At 34.1% G+C, this 25,252-nt stretch overlaps 2 protein-coding genes across 8 annotated transcripts in view; one reads left to right on the top strand and one right to left on the bottom strand.

The window, feature by feature from the left end:
• The window catches only part of LOC149780390 (uncharacterized), a 41,187-nt gene extending 24,228 nt beyond the window's left edge, over positions 1-16,959 (top strand). For 6 of the 7 annotated variants that reach the window (XM_089937301.1, XM_089937299.1, XM_089937300.1 and 3 more), the window contains one exon: positions 542-1,800. In XM_089937301.1, coding sequence (XP_089793427.1) covers positions 542-1,117 — 576 coding nt within the window. In that variant the 3' untranslated portion in view covers positions 1,118-1,800. Of the gene's footprint in view, positions 1-541; positions 1,801-4,234; positions 4,567-9,331 lie in introns of those variants that run through there. The other variant, XM_089937298.1, reaches the window with a different exon arrangement.
• Positions 16,960-18,150: 1,191 nt separating this feature from the next.
• Positions 18,151-20,818, bottom strand: LOC149780389 (uncharacterized). The gene is made up of 2 exons (XM_089936201.1): positions 20,221-20,818; positions 18,151-19,779 (listed from the first exon to the last, which is right to left on the bottom strand). The coding sequence occupies exons 1-2, from the start codon at positions 20,816-20,818 to the stop codon at positions 18,893-18,895; spliced, it is 1,485 nt and encodes a 494-aa protein (XP_089792327.1). The 3' UTR covers positions 18,151-18,892.
• Between the last annotated feature and the right edge of the window lie 4,434 nt (positions 20,819-25,252).

The following is a 25,252-nucleotide window of genomic DNA, read 5'->3' as shown; positions in this document are numbered from 1 at the left end:
TTTGAATAAAATCCCTTGGTTTTAGATAATCATTAGCTGTTCTGACTACAAGCACATTTGGGCTTATAGTATAGTGTCATGTCTGTTATACATTATTTATCCGTTAACATTTTCATGGTACCACTTATATCTGATCCAATATGAATACACTTGAGCTATGGGAATGTCATTAAGATCTAGCACAAGTTGATAATGAGCAGAGTCCATGCTTTTAAAGGACCTGATCATGCATCTGACTGACTCTGCTTGTTACCAATATAGTGACCATATTTCTGGTCTGACATGGTTCAGACTTGGAATAAATTACAAACCCAAGAACACAACAAACAAAAAAAACACATATTGTCCATGGTGCAAGCATGCTTTATAAATGGAAGACAGCAACCTGCAAACCTGTCTTTGATTAACTCTAAATGCCATGACAAATCAATATTGTTGCATCATTATTTATTATTTTGGAAGCAGTATAAATATTTGTGTTGTAATGATGATTGGGGGGGGGACAAACATATCTAACTATTACTTTAATTTGCCTTTGTAGGAAATGACAGATACTGCTGGACAAATGTATCTTTGTGCATCAGATCTGACTAAACCCAATGAATTCCAAGCATCGTTACGGAAAAGAGCTTTGCCACCAGGAAAAAGATACCACGTCTTTTTCTGTTACGCTAGCTTAGATATAGAGTGGGTACGAGAAACTACACACACACTAGAAACAGGCTATGGATTTGTTTGCTGTGACTATGAACGAGACAATACTCCAGGAACTTCATTACTACAGTTTGTCAGCGATAGCATGAAAAAGGCGTACAAAACTGTTATAGTTATGACCAGAAAAGCTTTTCAGAGTTCTTTTGTTGTACATGAAATTCAAATGGCTTTGAGTCATGGTTTTAGCAAAGGTAAAACGTTTGTTGTCCCAGTATTATTAGAGGACTGTGAAATTCCTGATTACCTAAGTGTCTTACACTATATTGATGCCCGGGATTCCAAGAGAAGAGACGTCTGGTTACCCAAGTTACTGATGGAGCTGGATGCTCCAGGTGAGCAAGTATTTTACCATTGTCACAGTGGGAAAATTTGTATGGGGAAGCAAGGAACATTAATTTGTTAAGGGGCCGTTATCAAGATTTGTGATACCATAAGTGTATTGATAATTTTACAATTTATATTGATATTTTCTTCCAAATTCTGATCACTCAAGTAGAATTTTTTGGGGAATAAAATGATTCGTATGCAGTGATGTGGACCTACATGTTTTGTTGGGGTTTCTTGTGTGTTGTTTACTTTCCTTTTAATGAAGAATCAAGAAATTGCAATTTGACAACTTTCTATAGTGGACTTGTTAAATTGTAAACATTGTCATTAAATGATAATGTCAACATGTAAAGAATATAAATTATAGATTAATAAGAACACTTCTTAATTAAGAATAACATACTCTAGCTCTAATTAAATTCCTATTACCACCAATTAACATGGATTCTCGTTTAAGTGCAACTTTTCATGCCTGACTGAATAGTATCCTGCACCTCCCCTCCCCCCCCCCATATACATTTTCAGGGAAACCTTTGCAGCAAAGGCTTTCAGGTTTGTACCAGTGATGAGGATGATCTGTTAGCCAATGTGTGATAAAATTAAAACCATAAATTATTGGAAAGCCACTGATAAAACTTTGTGACTTATTTTGACTAAACAAAATATGTAGACTACCTTTATTGTATCTTTTCTACTTTTATGATTGTTTCCAGTGTTGTATGAAACAATGCCCTTATAATAAAATTGTTACAACTTGAAGCAGTGTGTCGGAAACTGCCTGAACAGCATTAGCAATTCAACTTTGGCTTGGAGCATCCTCACGTCAAGACTCTTACATTTGTCATTTGTTAATGTCATTTTGTTCCGAGTCATATATTGAAATACAGGTAGGATTTTGAAAATCTGTTAAGTTGCAGTAACCTCTTATCAATAATGACTCTTAATCCATCAAATAGTCTTGGTTAACTTGCTAACCCAGCGTGCCACGTTTAACTGCCATGGAGTTGTACCCTACTTCCGAGCTCTGTACCATCAACATCATTTATGATACACCAAAGTGAGTGGTATTACAGAACAATAAACAGATGTAACTCTACAATGATACCAAATAATGTACACTTTCATATCGCATTACAAAATATAGCAGGGAAACAAATGATATTATGACTAAATTTTTAGGCCAAATCCAGAACCAGAGTTTGTCAGTATTTTTTACTTTTTGGTCTGAGATCGATGGCAGACTGGTGTGAACTGCACATGGATAGGTTGACCTTTGCAAGAAGTCAGATAAATTTGTAATTTAGAGTAAACAGTGACCAGGACACACAAATCATGGGTATTGTTGACAATGGACAGTCGAGTTTTCAAATTTCTGTACATGAGCAAGTAAAAATTTCTTTATAATACCTAGGCATCTGGCAAAAGGCAAACCACTTAGAATTAGATGTGATTGGATGCATTAAGAAGTAATCCTTAAATTGCATTTCCTACCCCCAATTTTAAGCAGAAATGAACATAATTTCCAGGGATTAATGAGTTAAGAGTATGGGATATGCATCCCATATCTTTATCTGGGAAAAACACTTCTTTAGTGGAAACAGAAATCTCCGCATTATGACCTGGTCACTCAGTTTTTCAAATGGCGTATCAAAATTTTTCAGCAACTTCCACAAGTGATTTAAACTTTGCCAGCAATAGTGCAGATAAGACTGGGTAATTCTGTAATCCACATTGAGATAAATTAGATACCACAATGGAAACAATATGTAAACTATCATTACAATCATACTAGTGACTAATTTATTATTCGCAGCTAGTAATGGATATATTTGTTAAGAGACAAAAAGATAATTTTTTCATGAGAGAAATTTGTAGCTCATTACATCACATGGCAAAATGTAGAGAAAGAACATTGTTGTATAATCATTTGCAGATTTTGTGATAAAAGTTCTTGGATACAAGTTTTAGCTCACCTGGTCATAAGGTCATGTGGGCTTTTGGTGTGGGCCTGTGTTCAGTTTGTGTTGTGCGTCATGTGTTGTCTGTGTACAGTTGATTATTTCAGCTTCTCAACAAGCACAAGACTAATTTTTGACATGAAAGTCTTGATAGTAAATGATGCTGATAGGCAACAAACTATAACCACCATTACTAAAAGCAACAAATTTCAAATGAGATATCTTTAATAGCTGCCAACTAAATCAGAAAGAAAGCATCTCAGCATAAAATTGATACTGATGATAACCTGCTGTACAATTTGGCATCTGTTACTACTGTCATGTGTATTTAATTTTATATTGTATGCTTGACTTTTTTCCATGAGAGTAGCAGTTTGTGCCTACCTGACTAATGTTTTTAAAATTTAAAATGGCTGCTGACATTTGAGTTAAAGGTCTAGCCTAATTTACAAATGCTTGAAATGTTCTAGAAGGGAAATTTTGAAACACATCCTCATCATTTTATTGTTTCTTAGGTTTTTGTATAATACATGTATTGTTATCAACAAAATTATTAATTCCTCTTTTAATATCAGTTTTGTGGAATCACTTTTATTTGTGTTCAGTTATAATATGATAAACTATTTATTTAAATGATCCATTGGAATTACAAAGTGCTTATTAACTGTAGGACTAAAACATTGGTTTGGGATTATTGAGGATATATTGGAAGACATTTTGGCATATATCATTGTGATACATCAAGACTTGGTACATTGGCACATTGGAATTCATTTGGAACATTTTCTACATTTGTACTTGTGATAGAGCATTTAGGATTATATGGGAATTAATTCACAATACTGCAAGTTTGCCTTAAATTTTCGCATTGTCACTTAGAGGATTAAATAATTTGTTAATCTTACTAAACTTGTTGGTTTGCGTCTTTCAAAAAATGGTTTAAGACCATCAAGTCCTAACAGAAATTGGGGGCTCATCTAGGATTTGAATTTCTTTAAGATATCTAAGAGATATTACAAACTGTCTTTAAATTTTCAATTGACTTTGTTTTGGAATATGCGTGGTTCCTGGGAATGATTTTAATTTCACATATTTGTGAAATCTTTAGTGAAACCAACAAGTATTCACAATGTCATCTAATGTTGTGAACTTTGTATCAGATCTTACTCAGAAGAGGTAAGAGTCTATAAAAAAAGACTAGATGCTTGAGCTTGTCCGAAATTTTCATATTTCAGAAGTAGAAGGTTCTTCAGGAGAGGTTGAAGTAATTCTGTGAACAGACATTGGACAAGAGACCGTACTGTAAATTGAGCAAGTCTTGAGAGTAGACATTAAGGAAAGTCTGAATGCCAGAAAATTCATTTCCATTCCAGCTGATGGAAGAACAGATGCTACCATCTTAGAACAACAAATAATTTATATAAAATACCTTCACAATAGAAAAGTAAAAACTTGTCACTTTGAAGAAATATATTTTGTGTTATTTCTTTCCTTTCTTCTGTGGATTAAACTCCATGCATCATTTTGAAATGGAGGAAGTGATCAAAATTCTGAGACAGATGAAAAGGTAGGCAACACAAGTGAATTTTCTGAAAATACTTTTTTCTGGATGTGGGGATGAAATAATGATTTGATCAGCCCTCCATAGTAATAAAATATACTCCATCAGGGATAGGTTAAAGCAATAACGTTTCTTAAATGTTTTGGTACACTAGGTATGTAGTCATTCACTCTGCAAGCACTGTAATCATGTATGAAAATCAATTACAAGCACTGTAATCATGTATGAAAATCAATTATAAGCACTATAATCATGTATGAAAATCAATTACAAGCACTGTAATCATGTATGAAAATTAATTACAAGCACTATAATCATGTATGAAAATCAATTACAAGCACTGTAATCATGTATGAAAATCAATTACAAGCACTGTAATCATGTATGAAAATCAATTACAAGCACTGTAATCTTGTATGAAAATCAATTACAAGCACTGTAATCATGTATGAAAATCAATTACAAGCACTGTAATCATGTATGAAAATCAATTACAAGCACTGTAATCATGTATGAAAATCAATTACAAGCACTGTAATCATGTATGAAAATCAATTACAAGCACTGTAATCTTGTATGAAAATCAATTACAAGCACTGTAATCATGTATGAAAATCAATTACAAGCACTGTAATCATGTATGAAAATCAATTACAAGCACTGTAATCATGTATGAAAATTAATTACAAGCACTATAATCATGTATGAAAATCAATTACAAGCACTGTAATCATGTATGAAAATCAATTACAAGCACTGTAATCATGTATGAAAATCAATAATCATGTATGAAAATTAATAATAATGTATGAAAATCAATTACAAGCACTGTAATCATGTATGAAAATCAATAATCATGTATGAAAATCAATAATCATATATGAAAATCAATTACAAACACTAATCATGTATGAAAATCAATAATCATGTATGAAAATCAATTACAAGCACTCTAATCATGTATGAAAATCAATGATCATGTATGAAAATCAATTACAAGCACTGTAATCATGTATGAAAATCAAATACAAGCACTGTAATCATGTATGAAAATCAATTGCAAGCACTGTAATCATGTATGAAAATCAATAATCATGAAAATCAATTACAAACACTAATCATGTATGAAATTCAATCATGTATGAAAGTCAATAATCATGTAAGAAAATCAATTACAAGCACTGTAATCATGTATGAAAATCAATTGCAAGCACTGTAATCATGTATGAAAATCAATTACAAGCACTGTAATCATGTATGAACATCAATTACAAGCACTGTAATCATGTATGAAAATCGATTACAAGCATTGTAATCATGTGTGAAAATCGATAATCATGTATGAAAATCAATAATCATGTATGAAAATCAATTACAAGCACTGTAATCATGTATGAAAATCAAATACAAGCACTGTAATCATGTATGAAAATCAATTACAAGCACTATAATCATGTATGAAAATTGATTACAAGCACTGTAATCATATATGAAAATCAATTACAAGCACTGTAATCATGTATAAACATCAATTACAAGCACTATAATGATGTATGAAAATCAATTACAAGCACTGTAATCATGTATGAACATCAATTACAAGCACTATAATCATGTATGAAAATCAATTACAAGCACTGTAATCATGTATGAACATCAATTACAAGCACTATAATCATGTATGAAAATCGATTACAAGCACTGTAATCATGTATGAAAATAGATAATCATGTATGAAAATCAATAATCATGTATGAAAATCAATTACAAGCACTGTAGTCATGTATGAAAATCAATTACAAGTACTGTAATCATGTATGAAAATCGATTACAAGAATTTATGCATGTATGAAAATTGATTACAAGTACTGTAATCATGTATGAAAATCAATTGCAAGCACTGTAATCATGTATGAAAATTGATTACAAGCACTATAATCATGTATGAAAATCAATTACAAGCACTGTAATCATGTATGAAAATCAATTACAAGCACTGTAATCATGTATGAAAATCAATAATCATGTATGAAAATTAATAATAATGTATGAAAATCAATTACAAGCACTGTAATCATGTATGAAAATCAATAATCATGTATGAAAATCAATTACAAACACTAATCATGTATGAAAATCAATAATCATGTATGAAAATCAATTACAAGCACTCTAATCATGTATGAAAATCAATGATCATGTATGAAAATCAATTACAAGCACTGTAATCATGTATGAAAATCAAATACAAGCACTGTAATCATGTATGAAAATCAATTGCAAGCACTGTAATCATGTATGAAAATCAATAATCATGAAAATCAATTACAAACACTAATCATGTATGAAAATCAATCATGTATGAAAGTCAATAATCATGTAAGAAAATCAATTACAAGCACTGTAATCATGTATGAAAATCAATTGCAAGCACTAATCATGTATGAAAATCAATTACAAGCACTGTAATCATGTATGAACATCAATTACAAGCTCTGTAATCATGTATGAAAATCGATTACAAGCATTGTAATCATGTGTGAAAATCGATAATCATGTATGAAAATCAATAATCATGTATGAAAATCAATTACAAGCACTGTAATCATGTATGAAAATCAAATACAAGCACTGTAATCATGTATGAAAATCAATTACAAGCACTGTAATCATGTATGAAAATCAATTACAAGCACTATAATCATGTATGAAAATCGATTACAAGCACTGTAATCATATATGAAAATCAATTACAAGCACTGTAATCATGTATAAACATCAAGTACAAGCACTATAATCATGTATGAAAATCGATTACAAGCACTGTAATCATGTATGAAAATCAATTACAAGCACTGTAATCATGTATGAAAATCAATTACAAGCACTGTAATCATGTATGAACATCAATTACAAGCACTATAATCATGTATGAAAATCGATTACAAGCACTGTAATCATGTATGAAAATAGATAATCATGTATGAAAATCAATAATCATGTATGAAAATCAATTACAAGCACTGTAATCATGTATGAAAATCAATTACAAGTACTGTAATCATGTATGAAAATCGATTACAAGAATTTATGCATGTATGAAAATTGATTACAAGCACTGTAATCATGTATGAAAATCAATTACAAGCACTGTAATCATGTATGAAAATTGATTACAAGCACTGTAATCATGTATGAAAATCAATTACAAGCACTGTAATCATGTACGAAAATCAATTACAAGCACTGTAATCATGTATGAAAATCAATTACAAGCACTGTAATCATGTATGAAAATCAGTTACAGGTTTTCTTTATTTAACTTTTTTGTTTTGCCTATACTCACATATGGTTCTGAGAAAGAGTTCTTCATTGTGGAAATGATGTCGAAAAATGATCATACCCGATTTCTTAAGAACATTTTGGGTATAAAACCTGAGTCTTCCAATATAGACATATTGAATGTTGTCCTTTGAAAGTCATTAGAATGCAAATAATTACAAATATTGGTATAAAGTTTCAAATTCAACACAAATTTTATCGTCCTGTTTTTTTGAAAACTTGGCAAATAAGCAAAATGGGATTTGGTTATCAAATCTCATTATTACAATTTTTGATCATTGGCTTATTTCAGAGCGCATTCCAAGTTTGTGAAGATATTTGGATTATTGGATTAAAGATATTTGGATTATTGGATTTAAGATATTTGGATTATTGGATTTAAGATATTTGGATTATTGATGGATATGCAGCACTCTTCGTGTTTGCATCAGTTATCATCATCATCATCATCATTATCATCATCATCTTATCATCAGCAATCCCTTAACCAAAGAGATTTTTGGGGCACCACAGATCACTTTTCAGCCAATTCTCTCCATCAGTTATAAGCGACAAAATGTTTCTATTCAAGCTATCTGTAGTTTGAGCCTCATTCCTGTCACTGCTACTTCACAATGCAGAAATTGCCTGTCGATCTCATAACAGCAGTCATGGAATTATGTCACATAACATTCTGAAAATTTTGGTGTGAGGAGAAGGCATTGAAAAATCAAAGTTTATACAATTCAAGATCTTCAATTATGTACGGATAAAATACTTTTAAAATAATATGCCACATGCACAAAATATTTCAACTGAATAAGAATATAGGTTTGTTTAGTTAAGAAACTGACCGTTTAATGCTCAAGCCAAAAGCATTTTTTTCTTTCACCTAAAGATAACATTTGATTGGATGGATAGAATTAATCCATTTTTCTACATATTTACCAGATCATGTGCATTTTATTTTTCTAGCCATTTAGAACCCAGTTCTTGTCTTCCCAAAAATCATTCCCCCATCTCAAAAACTAAATGGTCAGTTCTATTTAATGATCTGTGTGTGTGATTGGGATTTCTTATGTAGCTTTAACATTTTTCAGTCACATCGCTGTGACACACATTGCTTTCACAACATGTAAATTAAAATATGGAAAAACATTTTCACTTGATCAGGCAGCCTTTCAATTTGAGACTGAGCTCTGGTATAAAAAAAATAACTTATCTATGTTACTAATTAAAAGACCTTTGAATATGTACCTGATCAGTCAAGTAAAGGCCTGATCTCATATCTACACAGCTTAACCATCTGGTTTATAAGTTTTAGTTTTAAATGATGTGTAATTAGTAAAACTGTATAATACATGCCAATTTTTTAAAATATTTTTATCAAGATTTTTTTTGCTGACTTCTTGTTCTGGTTTCATACTTAGATTCTTTCTGCTTCATATAGAAATATGAGCAAGAGCAACGGCCTGTAATTGAGAGAAGAAAGTCACACTGCTCCAGAGAGAACCAACAGGTCAATGGTTATGGTGATACCACTTCGCTCCTGACACAGGAATATGCCAACCACATTTGCCTATGCAACACCTTGGCAACTAAAACCACTGAAGCTATGAGACAAGTTCTCCTGTTATATCACAGTCTTAATTAGGTGAATATGGTCTGGTATTCGATTAAAAAATGTGATAATAAAATTGTGTATTACGTAAACCAGTATAACACAGTCCATTTAATAAGGTGAATATGGTCTGGTATTGAATTAAAAAATGTGATAGTAAAATTGTGTATAATGTACCCAGTATAACACAGTCCATTTAATTAGGTCACTATGGTCTGGCATTGAATCACATTATGTGGTAGTAATATTATGCATAATGCACCCCTTTATAACACAATCATTTTCTAAATGGCTGTGGTCTGGGATTGAATTAAATTATGTGATATTAAAATTGTGTATATTGTTCCCCATTTAAAGGTAACCTCACATATAACACAACACTTTTATGACACTTGAATAGCATTATGATGAGGGTATATTGTATATAGTGAATATTAATTGCAAATGTCCACTGAACAAGCCACACATACTGTCTGTACTCGCTTATAAGTCGAGTCAAACTGCAAACAAGGTTCAGTTCTGCCATAGCATAATATGCCTGTCTGTTCTATTGATTACTCATAACAAACTGCACAGACCCAGATCTGTCATAGTATAAAATGCCTGTTTGTTATATTGATTACTCATAACAAACTGCACAGACCCAGATCTGTCATAGTATAAAATGCCTGTTTGTTATATTGATTACTCATAACAAACTGCACAGACCCAGATCTGCCATAGCATAATATGCCGGTCTGTTCTACTGATTGCTCATAACAAACTGCACAGACCCAGATCTGCCATAGCATAATATGTCTGTCTGTTCTATTGATTACTCATAACAAACTGCACAGACCCAGATCTGCCATAGCATAATATGTCTGTCTGTTCTATTGATTACTCATAACACAATGCACAGACCCAGCTCTGCCATAGCATAATATGCCTGTCATATTGATTACTCATAAGAAACTGCACAGACCCAGATCTGCCAAAGCATAATATGTCTGTCTGTTCTATTGATTACTCATAACAAACTGCACAGACCCAGATCTGCCATAGCATAATATGCCGGTCTGTTCTACTGATTACTCATAAGAAACTGCACAGACCCAGATCTGCCATAGCATAATATGTCTGTCTGTTCTATTGATTACTCATAACAAACTGCACAGACCCAGATCTGCCAAAGCATAATATGCCTGTTTGTTATATTGATTACTCATAACAAACTGCACAGACCCAGATCTGCCATAGCATAATATGCCTGTCATATTGATTACTCATAACAAACTGCACAGACCCAGATCTACCATAGCATAATATGCCTGTTTGTCATATTGATTGCTCATAACAAACTGCACAGACCCAAATCTGCCATAGCATAATATGCCTGTCTATTCTGTTGATTGCTCATAACAAACTGCACAGACCCAGATCTGCCAAAGCATAATATGCCTGTCTGTTCTATTGATTACTCATAACAAACTGCACAGACCCAGATCTGCCAAAGCATAATATGTCTGTCTGTTCTATTGATTACTCATAACAAACTGCACGGACCCAGATCTGCCATAGCATAAAATGCCTGTTTGTTCTATTGATTACTCATAACAAACTGCACAGACCCAGATCTACCATAGCATAATATGCCTGTTTGTTCTATTGATTACTCATAACAAACTGCACAGACCCAGATCTGCCATAGCATATGTCTGTCTGTTCTATTGATTACTCATGAACTGCACAGGCCTAGATCTTCCATAGTATAATATGTCTGTCTGTTCTATTGATTACTCGTAACAAACTGCACAGGCCCAGATCTGTCATAGCATAAAATGCCTGTTTGTTCTATTGATTACTCATAACAAACTGCACAGACCCAGATCTGCCAAAGCATAATATGTCTGTCTGTTCTATTGATTACTCATAACAAACTGCACAGACCCAGATCTGCCATAGCATAAAATGCCTGTTTGTTCTATTGATTACTCATAACAAGCTACACAGACCCAGATCTACCATAGCATAATATGCCTGTTTGTTCTATTGATTACTCATAACAAACTGCACAGACCCAGAAATTCCATTACATAATGTGTCAGCAGATCTAGATCTGTACAGTTTGCTGATGGACTTGTACGTGAGTATATATGGTACCAATATTTCAGTCTTTGAAGATTAGCATTAGCTTTTGAAATTTCTTATATGTGCTTTTGGTCCCTATATTAGTTACCATTGTCCTTTTGTACTAGTGTCAGTGTAATACATAACTATATTTCCTGGATGGTGCTAAACAGATTTTTGTTTTTTGTTGCTTAATTTAAAATTCATTTGTTGATGAATATTTCAGTTGGTGTCCATAAAACATCAATGAACTCCTCTATAAATTAATGCTTAGACTAGTCAAAATTAAAGTTATTCTGAGTTCTAATAATACCTCATTTTCACTGACATTTCTAGGAAAGATCTGGTACAGAGTAGTTTCTGTTGAAACTCTTACTTTTTATAATACATCACTGTTATAGGATGGCCGAGTGGTCTAAAGCACTCACTGTTACGGATCACTGCCATCTCACCTCTGTCTGCGGCGATTCAAGTCTGGGATGCAGCCAATGTGGGTATGTGAGAAAACTTGCCAGTAGCTTCTCATGGGTCAGTGGTTCTTTCCAAGGTTTTCCCAGGTTCTTACTCCACCATTAATACTGGCCACCAGGCATAGCCTATCCAGGGCTCGAATTTAACACAAATTTCTTTGTAGCCAGAAGGACTAGTATATTGAGAAATTTACTAGTCCTGCCAAATCTTTACTAGTTCTGTTCACAAAACAATGTCACACAGCTTTAATGTATTTTTACCAATTCAATTTTAAAGTTCGAACAACCCCCAACAAAACTGGATGTTTTATGTTTGTTTTTGCGAATTGCATACACCTGTTACACATAACGTTCCTTTCCTCGTCATAATTCACCCATTCCCAGTCTTTTGTCCATTTCTTCTGAAACTTTCCATTACGCTTTTCTCTATCATAAGAATTATTCCTCATCATTATCATTCAACTTTTGCTTTTTTTTCTGGTGGCTGAACACCTATCGATTGCCACATTTTGCCTGTCTTATAAGGAGGGAATTGTGATTTGTTTTGAAATACGAGATGTTGTAGTATAGCTGACGCAGATTATTTAAAGCAAGAAAAGGAATGGCACAGTGTCCTTTATACAAGAAGGTCAGAGCAAGAAACACGTTTCAAAACACGTGTCTTTGCCCCATCCCACAATTAAATGGACTCTCCCTAACAAAGACTTAACTTCAGTGGATGTTTTTCATGATCAAAGCAGTGGCTATTGTAAACACTGCTATAAAATATTAGCATCAGAAGATAGTGTTTCAGCTTGGAAAAGGTGTGTTCCTATCAAGCGAATCCATCTGACACGTTGTATTTAACAGCTCCAATTACGGTATCATAAGTCGTAGGTTTGGTAATTGTTCCAAATTAATCGAACCTCAGTGTATTGTTGAAATTAATAATAAGGCAGAAAATTCACAAATCTTAGATGCCCATGCTCAGAGATTTTAATTCCCAATAAATGTACAGCATTCTACTTGGATACCTCCACGTGTATTCAATTATTTTTCATTCTTGTAAGGGAAAAATATAAAAACTATTCTTATCATCATAGAAAAAGTAGTTGTATGGAAAGGATGTGTCAGTAACGTAATCATAATAAATTGATCTAATTCTTATAATTATTTTGATGCAAATGAAAAATATGTAGTTTTCATATTTGTGCCTGTTGGAGCGTCTAGGTTGCGAGCACAACAAAAGAACCTTAAACAAAAAAAATGTGCTAACTAATTTATTTGAATAGTTTTTGCTGTGTTCATTTGTGTGGTATACTGCTTTGTAGTTTGTTACTGTGGTGAAGTGAATAAATTGTGATAGCACGTCATTTTTTCATTTAATTCATTATCAGATTAATTAGGATCAATTACCAAACTTTCGTTGTTTATGACGGGACCATTATTTGTGCTGTTAAGTGAAATGCACAAAATCGGATGGATTCTTGTTATAGAAACGCACCTTTCCGAGGCAGAAATTGACTTCATCTTCTCATGCTAATATTTTATGACTGTGTTTACAATGGCCACTGCTTTGATTCTACAGAACATCTGCCAAGTCAAGTCTTTATTAGGGAATGGCGTAAACAAATGCTGACTATTGATAACCAAAACTTAATAGCCCATCAGACTATTAACATTATGAAAGTTACTAGTCCAACGGGAAATCGGCTAGCCTTGGGATAGCGGACTACCACTAATTTCGAGCCTTGCTATATAGTGTGCTGAAAAATGGCATTAAACCCCACACCAACAACAACTGTTATAGCTTGCACAAAAAATGCCTGATATATATATATATATATATGGGGTGTCCTAAAAAAGAGTGGAACCAATGCCCCTAACAGAACTGTAGAAAGCATGTGATGCTGTTAAATTTTTATGATTTAAATCTTTAATAGAAAGACCTAAAATTAATTCCAAATAAATAAAATTCTTGACACAAACTGAAATTTGGCTTGGCTCACAAAGATTAAAATTTATGAGCAAGTTTGTTTCATTTTCAACACCAATGTGTGATCTATTTATTGTATGATGAAAATTACTCAACACAAGTATGACACGGCATGTTCAGCTTCTGATCATTCTGCCATACCATGTCCAATCCTGACCACAATGTCAAAAGGATTGACTGAGTGCATCACAGAATAAATTGTCTTAATAATGATTCATCTCAAGTATTTACAAAATCCATCAAGGGGTTTTGGAAAATTACAAAAATTAAAAACTTCATGCCAAACTCAAACAACTTTTATATGACTTTGACCTTGATCACAAGGTCAGTGGAGTGTGCAGGTGTGCCACCAAATGGGTTTCAGAATTAAAAACAAAACTCTAATAAAACGTAATGTTCAGTCTGAAGTACATTTGTATACACCATGTGACATCAATGCTGAGTCTGAAGTATATGTGTATACACCATGTGACATCAATGCTGAGTCTGAAGTACATTTGTATACGCCATGTGACATCAATGCTGAGTCTGAAGTACATTTGTATACACCATGTGACATCAATGCTGAGTCTGAAGTATATTTGTATACACCATGTGACATCAATGCTGAGTCTGAAGTACATTTGTATACACCATGTGACATCAATGCTGAGTCTGAAGTACATTTGTATACACCATATGACATCAAGATAGCATTTGAAACTACTTCATCCATTTATCTTTAAACTGATATCACAGTTACTTCATGAGTAAAAGCACCATCATGTTGATAATAATACACATTTCAAATCAAATAATTACTCACTCCAAATTTTATCAGAACATAATCCAAAACAGGGACCCAGATATGCAATTGCACATTGCTTCAGTGAGTAACAGGAAGTGTTGGGAATTTGCTTAGATTTAAAGGAGGATGATGAGTTGAACAATCTTTACGGTTAATTGGTTGGAGATATTTTTCATGATAGTATCATTGTTGCATACTTGGTCATGGCCAAGTTTCATGTATCCATTTGTTGTTGTAAAGTATAACGCCATTTTTCAGCACACGATAGGCTATACATGGTGGCCAGTATTAATGGTGAAGTGGCCAGTATTAATGGTGAAGGAAGAGGCCGGGAAATCCCCGGAAAGAACCACCGACCCACGATAAGCTACTGGCAAGCTTTCTCACATACCCACATTGGCCGAATCCCAGACTTGAACCCACGCAGACAGAGGTGAGATAGCAGTGATCCATAACGGAGAGCACTTTAGACCACTTGGCCACCCGGGGCCCCTCATATATCTAATAAAGTCATATATTCTACTGACACATTTGTTGCCTGTGCATGCATTGTCTATTTCTAATTGTATTCACATCTATAGTGTCATCTTTCAGCAATTTATCATTTTAATGTGGCGACATTTTCATTTTCAATGAGCTATCACAAGTTAGATATGGGAAGTTACAAGACATTGAAAATCTTGTGCTTCTCACTTTGTCAGCATTACACCCACCCCAGACCACTGGTATTTTCAAGACTGCAGTTTTATTAATGCATTCTTTCATGCCAAGCAATTATTTCAATAAGAATGTATTCACTTTTCACCAAAAAAACTGTCAGAAGAATCCAAACCATCTCAATTTTCACCACCGTTTATAATTATTAGTCCATTTTAATAATATGGATATAATATGGGGCTATTTTTGCTTTTCCAAGATATCTGAGAGCCAGATTTGGTTTTTCTCAAAAATGTATCCCAAAGCTTCAGCCCTGGAATTATCGTTGAACTATGACAAATGTAACACTGTCTCACCTGGCAAAAACAAACCACACAAATCTGATATTCTCTGCCTCTTAATTTCTGACAAGTTTTGTTCATAAATTCATGTGATATCCCATTGAAAGGAAATATGTATACACATTTTCATTCAATATGTTGATGTAAATAACTGAAATTAGATGAGAGTGAAAATAGGGCTAGTCACTCCAGATTTAAAATGTTCAACTTACGTCGTCAACCGTCTGTCTCTTTTTAAAAACAAATTGCACAATAAATTCAAACTTCAGAATTGTATCAAAATTTAGATATTTAAAAATGGAAATTAAAGAAGTGACATATTTTAATCAAGTAAAATCATTACTGAAATTGTTTTTGTCATACTTATAAAAAATGTATTATAATTCCACATAAATCTAAGAAATCATACTGATAAATGTAAATAATTAAAGAAATATGAGGGGCCCTGAGTGGCTGAGTGGTCTAAAGCGTTATGGATCAGTGCCATGTCACCTTTGTCTGCGGCGGTTCGAGTCTCAGATTCAGCCAGTGTGTATGTGAGAAAGCTTGCCAGTAGCTTATCGTGGGTCGGTGGTTCTTTCCCGGGTTCTTCCTCCACCATTAATACTGGCCGCCATGTATAGCATATCGTGTGCTGAAAAATGGTGTTAAACCCAACAACAACAACAAAGAAACATGTTATATTTCTTTAATATCAGTTACAAATTAGGTTTAACAGGATTTTGGTATTTCAAAATTTTCGATATCCTTATTTTTTGCATAGATTTCAGAAGCAATTCAAACCAAGTTTTAGAGTTTTCATACAAGCAGGCAGTACAAGTCTATACATAGCAGAGAGTACCATGATAACAAAAAACAGTATTATACCGTTACCAAAATTAATTAAGAAAACACAGATTTGGTATATATTTTGTTAACCCATTCTTTTAATGCCCATATAATATTTATGGTAAGAAAATCTGTTATTTTGAAGCACATCTGAAACTGGTGCATTGTGAAAAGCCTTATTTATGAAGCTTGTAATATGGAAACTAAAATCAGAATTGTTGCAAATAAAAGAATTGTAAAGATGTAAATATGAAAAAGTAAGAAGTGAATGTAATAAAAAGTAATTATATTTTTTTCTTTATTTATTTATAAACAGCATATATTTCTTCTTTCTTCTCTGTAATCTCTTCTGTCATTCTAGACTTTATTATACAAAAATATCAGCACTAACATCACTTTCATATATCTACCCGCTTTTCACCGGAAGTCAGTAGCAGGTGAACCCAGAATTTGTTATAACTAGATGAGCCCTGACAAATGGTGGTAAGAATATATATATATATATATATATATATATATATATATACTCATAGGACAGGCCCCAAAAATTTGGATAGTTTCTATCCAAGGTAATATGACACCCAAGCTGAATGGCCCTCTGCTATTAACATCCCAAGCCCATGCCTGTGTGAGCCTGATGAGTTCTTCCAGGCTGGTGTAAACTACTGTATGCACCCGGTTATCAGTTCACAGAACCTCCAAATAATGCAACTGAAGCAAGTGTTTGGACAATATAATGAGTGTTGTTTTATATGCATTTCATTACTATGAAGGCTTATTACTTCATATGTTTTTTTCTTCCAGCCACATAGAAACATTCTATATGGTTTTATGAATAGTCCATATAAATGTTGTTACATCCCACATTGTAATTTGTCGGTCTCAAAGAATACTGCACCTGCTTTTTTAATTTCAATGAATGTGCATTTTAAGAACAAAAAAATATCACATAATACTCTTAGAAATTCTAAGATGTTAAACATATGAACTTATGAAAAATTATTTGCTACGCCCCATTTTTACATTTGACTCTTCTACTGTAACACTTTTGTACAAAATATGTTTAACATCTATTGCAGACTGCACTGTAAATTAATAAAGTCCAATGAACGAATCTGATATTTATTTTCCAAATAATGATATGTAAATTAAAAGTATTGTCAAAGTTTACATAAACATTTCGTACATCTGAACCAGAACACATCAGAGGTAACATCTATGGTAAAATATCAACTATGCATCTATCCATGCTTATTACAAGATCCTAGAATTATTTGAGCATAGTATTTACAACTGATCCAAATGCTGCCCTATGGGGTACACTGTCCACATTATGTGTTATTTCCATTTCAAATGAATTCCTTTTCAAGGTACGAGTCGCTATCATATCTGAATTGCATTGGACTTTAATGGCCATTCGATATTTTCATCATTCCTTTCTAAGTCTTGTAGTACATTATTGGTTGTGTTTTACATCTGGTTGCTGATCACTAGTAAAACTTCATCTTTCTGGAAAAGAACACAAATTTATCCAAGTAAACTGCTGTATGGTAAACAATGAAACTTAGATTCAAAAATAGATCTTGATGGAATGCGATTTATGGGTTCCTCAAAACTGTATATATAGATGCACCACGGTAAGTTATGTAAATCAGTTTAATACGGATAATTAACACATAGATGCATGCAAATTTTTTGTCCCAAGAAGAATGTATCTAATGAGGAAAATAAGTAATGATGTTGACAAAATGTAAATTGATCTACAATTGGCCATTTGATATGTGACGTTTGACCAAAACAGTCCAGTACAAATTTTCCCCATATTTAGCTGCTAAGTTAACAGTTTTTCTTTCAAAGATGTTGCCAGGAAAAATGAGAAGCAGAAATCTATGAGAAGTAGCTATACATTTAAAATGGTCTAAAATAATTTTGTTTATTTTATGAATAGCTATCTGATAAACCTTACTGAAGTATTTTTTGATCAAATAGAATAATTTTAACTGTGTATAACGGCAATGTACATGTATGCATGTGTGGTATGCTTAATTACAATTCGAATTCAACTGCACAGCTTGTTCATTGAGAACCCAAAAAGAAAGAGAGAGAAAAAAAATGAAATTTGTTGAGTTAAAAATGTTTGTATGCTTACCTTGGAGTTGACATTAGAGGCTGTCGTTTTCTCGGATTCTGTTTGCATGGTGTATCATGCAAGGCACGTTTCTTTCATGTTCGTACTCTAGTTTGTTTCGCACAATTAATTTTGTCCTGGAGTAGCTCCTCTGGTATTGATAATAATTGTTCTTTGTCAGATACATGAACATCATCTCCAAAACTGTAATAAACTTCACCGTTTGGACACATGGAAATACAACAGTATCGAAGACGATCTGGCAAAGCGGCCTTGTGACACCACATAGTCAACAAATAATCTATCTGAACTTGAATAAGGCTTCCTAAATTCCTCAGGGCACTTTCCGGGGGCATCCATGTTTGTGGATGTCGGAATTCTTTCCCAGGTATTTTGATTGTCATTTGCCTTACTTCTTCAAAGGACAATGCAGCTGCATTGTAGATCTTTGGACAGTACAAATCCTTTAAAAAGGAAATGTACGCATCAATATTTAGCATTATGGATGAAACTGACTCATCTGTCTCATGGATTTCCATGTGAAAGAGTTTCAAAAGCTCAAGACCTTGATTGTCAAAGGCTTTCATTACAATCTTTTCATGTGAAATTCCAAAATGTCGTGGCAAAAAGTCATTTCCTCCCATGCACAAAATGATGGCAATCAGAGCCGCCGAATACTTCTTATTGAAGTATCTTTCAATACTTTCTATGATTTTGGAGATGTTGTACAGCTCAGGCTTTTGTTTCTGTAACCAAACATAAACAGGGCATGTAAAGGTTCCAGTTTGGTTTCTTTTCCAGTGGAGACTGATACCAAATAGGTGAATTAGGACTGTGTCGATATCAGCTGATGATACAAAGTTGACAACAGAATCTCCATCAGACAACTCAGTATCAAGCTCCTTCATCCAATCAAGTTGAGCCATTTCTGCTTCTCCCTTTCTCTGCCTGATGTTAGACAGCTTCTCCGTACCAACAATTCCTGATTCCGAAGTAAATCAAACTCCCAGTGGTGTTGTGAAAGGACAACATGTGCAGGGGACCTCTTGGCAATGACATGCTGTCAGCAGAGCTATATCCAGTATAATATTTTGCTTAAGAAGAAGCTGATCAATGTGATTGCCTAAATAGGAACTTACAAGTTTCTTGCCGGTCGCTGTTCCCATGACAGAGGGCTTGTGAAATTTATCTTCACTGATCACCTCTTTTTCTTCCTTCAAATGTAAGATAGATATTTTTCCTTTAGAATATCTCATTTTTCTTGTATGTGCTTTTAGTGTGTCTGGTGTGAAGGAATATTTTTCCTCACATATAACAATGTGACGTAAATTTGGAAGGTGTCCTATCAGCTTGTGAAGAATTGCCTTTGATACGTACTCTAATTACTGGTCTCCAGTCAAAGCTGATGTCTTGAACTTCACACCGGCAAATTCTACAACTGAAGCTTTCGTTTGTTCCTTTATGGTTGGTGGAACAGCTTTGAAATCTGTTAGGATGAACTCATCTAAGTCTGGCAAATCTTCCTTTTGCTCACTTGTAGCTCGAGTATCTGATATTTTCTTTATCAACTCGAGAAGAGCGCTTTTCACACCAACTGATTTATTAGTGGATGATTTTGTCCCATCTGGCTTAAAGATTGACTGACAAGTATTCATGGAAGACCTTAGACAGTCCACAATCGTTGTCATCTTCTTTACTGTCCTTTTTCTTTTCTCCTCGCTTTTTTCTTTCATGCTCTTACATGATGTATTTTTTGGTATGCCTTTAGTCCTCTTGATTGTTGACCCTTTTGATCTTTTTATTGATCTTTTTATTCTGTTAATGAGATGTTTGGGTCCGTTTATCAATTCAATATTAGGACAATCACTAAGTGTCATACCCAATAGACGCTCTCTTGCTGCATATCTGTGAATCAAGAATGTTCCTATCTCTTCTGTGGTTGAATCTAACATCTCTTGCTGAACCTCTGGATTCTCCTTGTGATATACCTTTCTTAGAATGGGATCAAAACTTGATAACATTCCCTTTCTTCGATGTATCGGACCAACTGTTCTTACAATATGGCCCCTGGTCGAATACATTTCTTTGCATCTCTGTGGTCAATCTCTCGAGCAGTGTCTAATCCAAACCTGACAATACTACCATTGTGAGAGGTACTAAATAGAGTATGTTTCATTTGTCTGTGAAAGTGACTTGATTTGTAATGTTCTATCAAAAGCCGTGTGCAAAATCCAGCATAACTGGAAGCTCCATTTAAGAATGAGAATGGAAGTGAAGACTTCACACCGGCCAGTAGTAAGTTGTATCCATCTTTTCCTCCTAGTCTTTCAGCAACGGCGATGGCTACAATTTCGTCACAATGCTTCATTATATCAATATGCAGGGAAAATGTTTTATTCTCAGTGGATGTTTTCTTAATGAATTCTTTCAACATTTGTCCCCATCTCAATTCAAGCTGGCTGACGGATAACTCCTGATCACACAATTTTTTTCCAGCTCCTCTGCATGTGAATGTGGTAGCGAGTTGATAAATGTGATGATAACCGAGATATGCAAAGCTGCTGACAATCGCCAAACATTTCGCGTGGCTGTCTCAATGTTCTCGATACTTACCAATTTACTGCAGTCTTTTTCAATATCATCATCTCTCATATATTTCAGTATATGAATGAGGCCTGATGTTTAATAAGCTGATATTAAATTTATGATTTTAGACTTTCTCAAGTGCAGTACTGGAAATTCTGGAAGAAATGTTGCATACTTTTTGTTCCCATCTATAAGCTTAAAAAGATTTCTGGCAATCTTGTAGTCAGGTGCAAACAGAACCTTATCATTTGTTTCACTCAGCTCAGCCTTCTCCAAAACATCGAGAACCACTTTCAATGTGGTTATGTCGTCATCTCTACCACTGGAGGGTGGAAGATGGCGGCATAATAGTGGCTGTGATGGTGTGTTGTTTAGATCCTGATACTCTAGTATGCTACTATCAGTACTGCAGACAACAGTTTCATCTTTGTTTGTCATAAATGGTATCTGTATGTCTTCAAGGAGGGCTTGAACATCTTGGAGAATATCTTTATTAGCACCAACCTTTATCCTAATATTTGAATATTCTTCCTCCTCCTCTTCCTCTTCTTTTCCTCTTTTTTCATTCATTTTATCTTTATACATAAGATGTACATCCTCTTTATCTATATCACTGACATCAATATATGGTAACAAATCACAAGATACATTTGGATCATCCTGATGTTTTTCATATCCTCAATTGTATCCCCATTACTGCCAATTGATGTAATGGCTCCATTAATGCTCTCTATATCTTCACTGGAGATGTTTAGTGGGAAGTTCTTATTTCTATCATTATTACTAATTTTATCCATTTTCTCCAAATCATGAATGGCCAAGGATGAAAAGCTTTCATCTAGATCCATGTTTTCTTGTTGAAATTCTGAATTTTCCATCGAAGCCGCTTTGCTTAGAATGTTTGTGAAGGGCTGTAATGATGTAAGTCTTGTCCATATGTATTTCAGGCCCCATTTGGATTGCTGCTGAAAACGTTCAAAAGCACACTCTTCATTAGAGGTCAACTTTAGTAGAACCCATTCTAGATCTTCTTTTTTCATCGGTGGTGCTTCTTTGCATGCACAATCTTCTTTTTCTTCACACAGTGGAAGATGCCATGTTAATACATCCTTTGAATCCTTTGGAATGCCTTTGATTGTAATGGGCAGGGTGCATAGTTGATTTATTCTCCTTTCACCAGGTTGTGGGTCAGTTTTCATGGTGAGCTGGACCAGATTTTGTCCATGAAAAATATAAGATGGCAGTCTCTGAGACAAACCAAATGTTCAGAAGATGAGACATCACTTGCTTTTATATAGCAAAGTGGATATGGTTTCAGATACGTTTTAAAGTGACAAAGGTCTGGATCTGTAGCTTTCTTAAGACGTCTGTCTCCATTTCGCAGACTTTGACTCATATTGGTAGCTGTTATAGTAGTTGATGAACAACTCATCTTTGACAATATCTTGTATGAGACCACTGTACTTTCTGTTAAGTATGTTCAGTGAAGAATCGAAATGGCAATATAAAGAGGATAGTTTTGATGTGTAGAAATCATCTGATGATCGACGCCTGAGGCTGTCTTTGTTCAGTGGTGTTTGTTCTAATAAACACTGGAATGGTAAAGGAACGTGCAAGCGCCATTCTCTCATTATTTGAAAGTGGTTCATATCTAAGGGATCAGCAAGCCAATGTTTCTCCTCTTTAAAACACTCAAAGCAAAAGGAGTCGAGAATTCTATATTCCTCTTGGAGAGTTTGGTCATCCAGATAAGATGAAAGTGACACATAATGGGGTTGGAGTTTTCCAGATTTTAGATGACTTCTTGCAAGAAAACGCTCACCAGGCGGAAGGCAGCCTTTGGGAAAGAAGAGTATGACAGGCACATAAACATTGTGACTTTTCTTCAGAGAGGCACGAACTATCAGAGACATATCATCATACATTTCAACATTATGTTGCAATTCCTGCAACATATATGCTAATTACCATAGTCTCTATCTATGCTACTTATAATATACATTGGGCCAAAAAGATACTATTATCTAATGATGATACACTTCCAATATACCGACATAGACAATGTTATGCCTTAATACTTCTTGCTGCAATTAGACAAATAAATGACCAACATGAGAATTAAAGCGACATGAACTCTGGGTTTCTCGATTTGTGGATTTTGGGGAGAGCACAGTTATTGAACTTAACTTATTATTATTGAACTGTCAATGAACTTAAACTGAATTGATAATTAATTCTATAAACATTTGCAAATGACTGTGGTATACGGCTATTATATTTCTACAATTCCATATATATATATATATATATATATATATAAAGTATCTCAAATGCTCAAATAGAAACTCACAATAGAAAGTGTATGTATGTGATACACTAACTGATAATACAAATTACTGAATGCAAGTAGTATAAAATTCTTACCATTTCTTCCTCTTCAAATTCTTGATCATATTACATACTCCGTGTCTTCAAGATAAAACTATAAGTAGTCTTGTAAAAAGTCACAAAACTATTTAGACAATGTATTTGAAGATCTGTCAATCAAATACATCACAACAACAGTCAGCTAATCTTATTTTGGTACAAAATATAGACCTACCATCTATTATGCCCAATACAATAAATATAGAAATCCCATATTTAAATTTAGCTTTCAAACACAGGGAACTGAAACAGGGGCATTATAACTGGACAGTTAGCTGGGAGTCTAAAAGCAATTATATTTGACATGAGTGAAAGTCACACTTGCTGATAACAAGGTGATGACAGATAAAGCAAACACTGGCAGGCAAGCAACAGAATCTAGATATATTCAGACCTGGGGCCTGTCCTAGGAGTATATATACATATATATATATATATATATATATATATATATATATATATATATATATATATATATATATATATTATTATTATTATTATTATATACACATACAAGGGGCCCAGAGTGGCCGAGTGGTCTAAACCGTTCTCCGTTACGGATCACTGCCATCTCTCCTCTGTCTGCGTGGGTTCGAGTCTCAGATTCAGCCAATGTGGATATGTGAGAAAGCTTGCCAGTAGCTTCTTGTGGGTCAGTGGTTCTTTCTGTGGTTTTCCCGGGTTCTTCCTCCACCATTAATACTGGCCGCCATGTATAGCCTATCATGTGCTGAAAACTGGCGTTAAACCCTACAACAACAACAACAATATACACATACACACACACACATACACAAATGTTTTGACTGCATAAGTCCCCTCTATGCTTGAATCCAAAAATCTTAAACACTCTGCCAGAGATACATTCATCCGTGTCTCTTGATACAATCAACTAGGTTAAATTGCTCACGTGTTATCTTTGCTGTTCATTACAAGAGGTTTTACAGGGTAAGCAATACTTTAACAGAATTAAAGCCCCCATACCTAATGCTTCCAAGTTAACATTCAAAATTTATTACAGTGTTACCTTCCTTTTGTTTGTATATGCAATACCGCTGAGCATCATTTCCCAAAACAAAACCACATCCTGCCTTCAAAGAGATCACTAGACTAGTGTTTTAGTGAAAATTCAATGTCTGTACAAATGTATTACAGTCAGTGGTTTTTCCTAGGGTTTTCCCAGGTGCTTCCTCCACCATGAATACTGGCCGCCATCCATAGCCTATCGTGTGCTGAAAAATGGCGTTAAACCCCACAACAACAACAACTGTATTACACATGCCATCCCCCCGAGTGGTGTATTGCTATTACAAGTGGCATAAAACATCATTTGGGCATAAAAAGTGGAATCTATATACACTGCTCCCTCGATAACTCGCGCTCCCGCTTATAACACGGTGTCCGTCTTGGCTCCCGATTTTTTCCAGAGAAAATGTACTTAA

Source organism: Sinohyriopsis cumingii, chromosome 16, assembly GCF_028554795.1.
Source record: "Sinohyriopsis cumingii isolate HCF-2022 chromosome 16, ASM2855479v2, whole genome shotgun sequence".
Classification (NCBI taxonomy): Eukaryota; Metazoa; Mollusca; class Bivalvia; order Unionida; family Unionidae; genus Sinohyriopsis; species Sinohyriopsis cumingii.
The sequence above is the reverse complement of the archived record's forward strand: the minus strand, read 5'-3'. Positions and strand labels throughout refer to the sequence as shown.